This window comes from Myotis lucifugus, unplaced genomic scaffold (genome assembly GCF_000147115.1).
Source record: "Myotis lucifugus unplaced genomic scaffold, Myoluc2.0 scaffold_567, whole genome shotgun sequence".
In the NCBI taxonomy this organism is placed as follows: Eukaryota; Metazoa; Chordata; class Mammalia; order Chiroptera; family Vespertilionidae; genus Myotis; species Myotis lucifugus.
The window spans coordinates 73,054-80,806 of NW_005871615.1; the positions used below are offsets into that span (position 1 = coordinate 73,054).

Consider the following 7,753-nt stretch of genomic DNA (forward strand, 5'->3'; position numbering starts at 1 on the left):
GCCAGGAAGAAATGTTGCAGGTTGAGGGAACAGCATTTACAGAGTCTTGGGGCTGCCAAGATTAGTGGAAGGGGGCCAGTGGTTGATGGGGCTAGAATTGAGGGTGTTCTTCTCTGGCCTCTGGTTGGATGGGGTGGGGTGTGCAGTGACAGGAAGCAGACCGGCCCCTGCTAGGGGCTGGGGTGGAGGGAGCCAAGTGACTGCCCGGGGTAGAAGGGGCTTTGTGGAACGACTGGAATGTTCCATGTTATGATTATGGATTCTGGGGGCAATCACATAACTATGTATAGTTGACGAACTCAAGTTATACATACTTAAAATGGAGGGATGTCTCTTGCATCTAAATTACCCCTCAACAAAACTAAGATGCCTGGTATCTATTAAATGTCTGACTATTCCAACCCGCTCCTGCCAGAGCAGCCCTCACTCACTCCCGGACGCTGAGAGGCTCCCTCACAAAGAAGCCGCCATGCTGTGTGCACAGCCATCATCACCACCATCACCACCAGCATCACCACCATCACAACCACCACCACCACCACCACCACCACCACCACCACCACCGGGGGCCTCCTTCAGGGTCTGCTGCTAGGACGACTGAGGTCTTACACCCACACGGTGGGCACTACCAGCCCACTTCACAGATGACAGAGCCACCCGAAGGACAACTACCCACTCACGCCGGCACCCACAGCCTGGAGACCTGGTCACCACCCTGCACTACCTTTAAAAGGGTGGGCTCTGCAGAGGCCTCTGGGGAGGGAGGGGACGCCCCCTGGGAGGAGGCTCTGTCCTAAGAATTCCTTCCCCTAAATGGGCAGGGCGTCTGTGAGCACAGGGCGTGTGAACTCCCAAGGTTGTCCCGGGCAGGCTCAGCACCGGAATCCTGAGCTGGACCAGCCACTGGACGAGACATCATTCTCCCAAATAACACAGGGCCAGTGGGGGTGGGGAGGGGGACAGCAGGCGTCACCAGGCTGAATATGACTGCCTGAGTCAGCGGCCACTCTCTGCAACAGGGAAGCTGGCCACCAGAGGCAGAAATGACACCACCCCTGTCCTCAACGTGTCCTGCCACAGGTCAGGCTCATTCCACATCAGCAGTGCCCACTCACACCTCTAGGGGCAGCCTCCCTCCCACGCCCCCTCATCTCCTGCTGTCTGGAGGAACAAAAGCAGGATTTGGGATGAGTAGTGATTTGAGGACGAGATCTGAACCACAGAAAATGAGTCGGGGGGGTGGGGGGAGGGGAGGGAAGCCGAGCGTGGGAGCAGCTGGAGCACTCCGCTGGGGCAGGCTCCCTCCCCCATCCTCAGGAGACCTCCAGAACAGGGCTCCAGTGTCCACCAAGGGGCGCGGAGGCTGGGCACCCTCCTCTGGGACTTCCTTCCTGTGTTCTCGCAGTCAGAAGCCCTGGCACTAGAGGCCCTGTGGGTGCCACGTGGATGTGGGCAGAGGCTGACAGAGCCACTAGAACCTGTTGCCTTGCCTGCTACCCCAGCCCTGCCCAGTCTTCTAACAGCTCCCAAGCCCACCTCCTCTTTGTACCCGACCCAGATTCTGTCTATTTCTTCCCATTCCCCCTGGAACCATGAAAATATATTTTAAACCGATCTTTCCTTCCATCAATCCACCATGGTCTCTGGGTCCCAACTCCGATCACCTCATTCCCTCCTTAGAATCCCTCCTTCAGGGGCTGCAGGACCTGAGCCCATAGCCTCCACTCTTCTCAGACCCCCGAGGCCCCTTCCCGCCCAGGGCCCACCTCAGGGCTGGCACCGGAGCCGCCCTGGCCCTACACCCTGTCCCACAACCCACAGGTTTCCCCCTGAACTCAGGGCCCAGCTCAGGGCCTGCCTGACGCTCAGCCACTTCCCAAAATCTCTGGATTGGAGCCACGATGCTGAAGCCTGCGAGAGCAGTCACAAATGCGATGAGACGCAGGACCACGGCCGCCCCTGGTCCACCCCATCCCACCAACAAGGTGAGGGTGCTCCCACCACGTGGTCGGAGGGCAGTTCAGGCTCTCACCTCAGAGCCTGTCCCTGCCTTGAACCTGAGCAGGGGGCCTTCCTGGGAGCAGCACACCAAGCAAACTCTGCCCTGCCCCGCCCCAGGAGAGTGGCTACGCTGCATCCTGACCACCCCTGCACCCCTTTCACATTTCCCTCTTGGTGCTGAGCTAGGGGACAGAGGTCACCACAGCATTTTACAGGTAAGACTGAGTAACAGCCGAGTCACAGGGCATGGCAGCCTTTCCCTGAGCTCCTGGCCAGTGAACCAGACGGGCTGTCAGAGGTGGGGAAGGCCGATGGACCACCCACTGCTGAAGCGGTCCGACAGGACACAGCTCACGAGGGGTGTCTGAGCTTCTGCAGCTGAAGGTCCCCTGGAGCAGCTAGAGAAAGCCTGGGCGCCCTCCACACTCTGGCCGGGCAAGGTGAGCATGAGTCCAGGAGGCTCAGTTCCCAGAGTCCTGGCTCTCTAAACACTCCCAGCTCCTGAGAGCAGTTTCCAGTAGCTGGACCTGCAAGTTAATAATCTGCAGGGCCCTCTGTCCATGGGTGACTAAGGCCAAGTTCAAATTACTGCCCAATACCTAGCTCCAAAGCAGCTACACACAAACCTGTGCTTCCAGAACCGTAGGCCTGAACCCAGAGGCTAAGCCCCTACCACGAGACCTCAAAGGACAACAAGAATGCATTCCTTCCCTCCCGGATCAAGTCTGGGCTGGCGCTGGGACCTGGTGAGCACTGCCCTCCCACCCCTGAAAGCCTTCTCCTTCCTGCCTCCCAGTGAAGCAAACCAAGCCTCAGGCATGACCCTGGGCATGGCAGCAGCCCACTGGACACAAGACTGTCATCTCCCTACCTGTCTTCCCATCCCTCTGCCTGCCCTGGGCCTTCTGAGTCAGGACGGAAAACTGGGAGCGGCTGCTCTGGTTCAAATCCCAACACCTCCTGGGCCTCGGTGCCCTGTCTCTAAGACAGTAGAGTCACCCAATAGGGGGTTGTGAAGATGAAGGCAGACCATGCACCACTACAGCCCAGGCAACCTTCCAGAGATGCTTGTTAACTAGCTCAGTGAAACCTCACACTAATGCTATAATAACACTAGAGGCCCGATGCACGAAATACGTGCAAGGGGCTTGGCTCTTGCGGAAGGTTGTCTGGCTGTCTGGTCTAATTAGCATATTATGCTTTTATTATTATAGACTAGTGGAACGGGGGTGAGGTGAGGGTGAAGGAGGGGGTGTCCCACAGCCTAGCCTGCACCCTCTCCAATTTGGGACCCTTTGGGGGATGTCTGACTGCTTGGATAGGCCCGATCCCTGTAGGGCCTAAACCGGCAGTTGGACATCGCTCTTGCAATCTGGGACTGCTGGCTCTTAACTGCTCACCTGCCGGGCTGATCGCCCCAACTGCACCCCCCTTCTGGCCTGATCACCTGCAACTCCTCCCCCCACCCCCGCCGGCCTGATCACCCTAACTGCCTCTGCCTCGGTCCCGCCACCATGGCTTTGTCCGGAAGGATGTCTGGAAGGTCTCCCGGTCTAATTACATATTACGCTTTTATTAGTATAGATGATTCTTACTGATATGGAAACTGCTCTAAGTGCTTGGCCACTGCCGGGCACAAAATGTGCCCATCAAAATCCAGCTCGATGCCAGAGATGGTGCTCGGGGCTGTGTGCTGGACTGGAATCAGCCAGTGCTCGCGCAGAACCGGACAGGCCTAGAGTGCGCGCGACATTCACATCCAGTCTATGGCAGAGGGATGCCTCTTTTCTGGGTGAGGCTCTGGAAAACGGAAGAAGCCACAGCCAGGTAACCAAAGCTTGAAATCCAGGTCTTTCTAATGGCTGCACCACCATGAAGCTGGGGAGACTCCACCACTGAGACTTTGCAAGTAAAAAGGGCCCTTTGCACTTCACGCACGCCATCTGAAGTAAGGCCCTGCGTGGGGAAGGGGGTGGGGGCAGCTGGGTGGCGGGGAAGGGCATTTTCCAAGGCTGGGACTTGATGGGCATTTGAGTGAGCATCTCCAACCATTCCCAGGAAGAGTGAACTTCCACAACACAGCCAGAAATATGACCAGCTCTCCACTGGCCTCAAGTGTGAGGCTGCAACCTTTCTTTTTATCTCAAAGAAAGGCGTTGATGTATCTCTCCACACCTCCATCAGCAGAGTAAGAAATGTACAAAACCACGCTGCAGGAAGGAGTCCATAATGGTGCTAAGAGGATGCAGTCAAACTTCTTCCAACCTCAGTGTAAATGTAATCCCGTCTAATTTCTCCCCATCTCTGCTGTCTCAATCTTCTTCCTGGAGAACTCTTTCTCATCCTCCAAAACCCAACTCAAATATGCCCTTGCTCCAGAAGACTTCCTTGCTGCTGGGGCACAGATGGTTCTTCCCTCTTGTTCCCAAATCAGTATGGACGCTGTTCTTTCCAAGTGCTTAACCTAGTGCATTCGAATGTTCTTTATCACAGTTCTTCAATGGCCACTGCTGACTCTGGGCCAGATCAGTCTTTGTTGTAGGGCAGTCCTGTGCATTATAGGATGTTAGGCAACATCCCTTGACTCTACCCACTAAATACCAGTAGCACAAAAATGCCCTCAGACATTGCCAAATATCCAGGAGGGGGGTGGGGGCAAAACTGCCTGAGAACCACTGATTTCAATCTTGGGCACTGTGGCCGTGGGCAGGGCTTAGCAAGTAGCGGGCTGAATGTGTGTGGGAACCATCAGGAAGCAAGGGCTGGCTGTATCAGCTGACGAGCACTTGCTGAGAGATGCCTTAATCTGTGAGCAGCCTCCTCATTGGTCACCCTGCCTCAAATCTCAGACACAGGGTAATCGTCTACTGCAGAACCTTCTGTACCCTCTGGACCACAGCCGGGCTCGGTAAGGCTGCTTGACATCCACCACCAGAGCCCTGCACACCTGTCCTGCACGCTCCCCTCACACCCGGTGCTCCAGCCAAACGGTCTCTCCAGGCCCCGAAACTGCGGGACCCTCTCACCACCCACACTCCACCTGACTGGCACCACTGATCCTCCAGGTGTCTTTCTGAGCCCACAGGCGCTCGGAGCCTCCTGTGCTGAGTAGCCCACAGCGCCTCTGCTTCTTCCTTGTCAGTCTGAACTCAAATTCCTGAGGGTTGGTTCTCCCTGCAAGACTGTGAGCACTGAGGACAGGCTCTGAGGGCCTTTGCCTGGAGCAGAGTGACGGCCTCATCATCCAGCCTCTCATCACACCTCTCAGCCACAGCGGGGAGAGCGCAGGAGCAACTTGCTCTAAGGTCACCAGCTCAGTGCGGTGCTGAGAGCAGCCCTGAGGAGCCAGGGGCCGGCAGGGACCCAGGCTGGCTGTCTGTTTTTGTACTCCAGGAGAGAAGATGGTGGCCTGGATGAGGGTGGCAGCTGAGGAAGTACTGAAACTTGTCAGATTCTGAAGTTCCTCTCAATAGCATCCATAGGGTTCCGAGAGGAATTAAATAGGGTGTGGAAGGGAAGGGGGGAGTCAAGTGCAAGGTTTGAGGCCTGAAGGGCTGGAGAACTGCATTTCTCTTTGGGGGGAGGGACACATGGGAAACCCTAATATGGTTTCAGGCGTTACGGGTGAGATGCCAATTAGACTTCCATGGTCTGGTCCACACCTTCTCTCCCATCTCTTCTCTACTCCGAGCCTGTACTCTAACCGCCGCCTTCCCTCCTGGTCCGTGCAGGTGGATGAGGACTGGTCATTTTCACAGGAGTATTCTGCCCTAATAACCATTGTACCACCTTTACTGGACAACCGAGGCCCACCAATCAAACAGGGGCCCAGGCGCCCCATTCACACCCAGAACAGGGACGGCCACAGCAGCAGTACCCGTGCTGCCCTGGTCCTGCAGAAACTTACAAACAGATGGGAAGTGAAAACAAATGCATCCTCAAAAGAGAGGATGTAGCGTAAAAAGACCTCAGAAGAGCCTGGGTTTCCAGGGCAGGGAACGCCTCCGTGGCTCGTCCATGGCTGGGACCAGCTTGTCCATTGGAACCAGCTCCTTCACCTTCCTGAGCCTGACACCCCCTCAGAGCCATGGGCCCATGGTGGGGTTGGGGGAGATGCAGTGTAAGAATTGTTCCTGGTACCAGACACAGTAGCTACACTTCATGTGAGGTCTCCATCTGGAGTGAATACAAACGGCCATGACGCGCCTGCCTTGTCAGGGGCAAGTCCATGGGGTGCACGGTCTGCATCCCTGAGATGCTTTCGTCTGTTTGCCAAACTACAAGTGAGTATCTATCTACTTAGGGCCACCTCAACTTTTCTCAAAATGTCAGGCCCTCACTCTGGAGACCTCTGGATCAGTACGATCTAAGCCTTGGCAATGTTTCCCCTTGGTCTGAGCGAGACCAGATCAGCTTTCTAGGAATCCTTGTGACTAGCAGAGTAGCTGTTAGCGCCTTCAAAGCACATTCACAACCACCCACCCCCTCGCTCGAGGTGCCCAGCAACCCTGGGCAGACACCGCCAAGCGGAGCTCCGTTTTGCAGCAGAGCAACAGCAGCGGCTGGCTTCACCAGAGGTGGGGGCAGAGCCAGCAGCACCTCTGACCCAAAGGAGGCCTCTCCTCTTACAGACAAGAAAGCCGAGGCCCAGGGCCCCTCATTCCCTCAGTGGGTCGTGAGGTTCCTGAAGGTAAGCACATCTGACCAGTGACCATCCCAACCCACAGAGCGTAATGGCTCCCAAGGATCTGTGTGAATTTAAACTGACACCCTGGGGAGCATCGCCAAGCAAAACCACCCACCTGCATACTGTGCAAAAGGCCCAAGCCCAGCTCAGGAGAACCCCGCTCCCCCCCTTCAATGGTCCTACTGGCACCTCCAGCGTCCCTCCCCCCCCACCGCCCCCGGAATCAGGGAGGAGCAGCATTTCAGGGCGCAATCCTGGTCATTTCAATCATCACAGAGGAGCAGCCGGAATGTGCAAGGACTTCCCTCGGAATTGGCTCTGGAAGCATTCTCAGCCTGGGGGCCGGATGCCAGCCTGTGCCCCTGACTCATGGGCATTAACGGGCGTCTGATTTTGCCCTGGGGCTCAGATCCGCAGGGGGAAGGTGAGGCTGGAGTGCAGGTGCCCGGCTCAGGGACACGGGGAGACCCTGGGTGTTAATAGTGATTAAACCTCAGTGCCATTTACCCAGTGCTGGGTGTGTGCCAGGCAGGCTGGGCTGCGGGGAGGCCTCGTCTCATTCAGTGGGCAGGGCAGCCAGGGGAAGTGGGGGGAGCCTCACCTCATCTCCATTTTGCAGATGAGGAAACTGGGGCTCAGGGAGGCCTGAGTCAGCAACCCCCACCCCCTCCAAGGTCAAGGAGCAGGGATCGGCCTGTGATCCCCCAAGTCCAGAGCCCTTATGCTTAGGACTGAACTAATCTGAGCCTCAAGAAGAGAGAACCCGGCCTGGCTAGACTTGAAACAGTCCTCCTGGGCTCTGAGGTGTGGTCCCAGAGCCGAGGGGGCGTGGCGTCCTCCTCCCAGGCCACCGCCGGAGAGGAACTGGGGGGAAGGGGCGGGGAATTCACCCAGGAGCTGTGCTGCCTGGGGACGGGCCGGGGGCCTGGAGGGGGCGGGGGGGGGGGTACTCACATCGATGTTCCTTATGATGACGCACTTGCCATTGGTGTAAAGAAAATTTATTGCCCTTGGGGCCGCCGCCGAGGATTTTGGAAACCCCCCTCTCCACCTGGGGGAGGCTGG

General features: G+C 57.0%; 1 protein-coding gene across 1 annotated transcript in view; it reads right to left on the reverse strand.

Annotated features, from left to right (window-relative positions):
- Positions 1 to 7,753, reverse strand: part of WDR1 (WD repeat domain 1) — a 35,122-nt gene that overhangs the window by 23,168 nt on the left and 4,201 nt on the right. Inside the window, 2 exon segments of the mRNA XM_006104423.2 lie at positions 7,643 to 7,690; positions 7,692 to 7,749. Of these exon segments, the coding sequence (XP_006104485.1) occupies positions 7,643 to 7,690; positions 7,692 to 7,749 (106 nt within the window).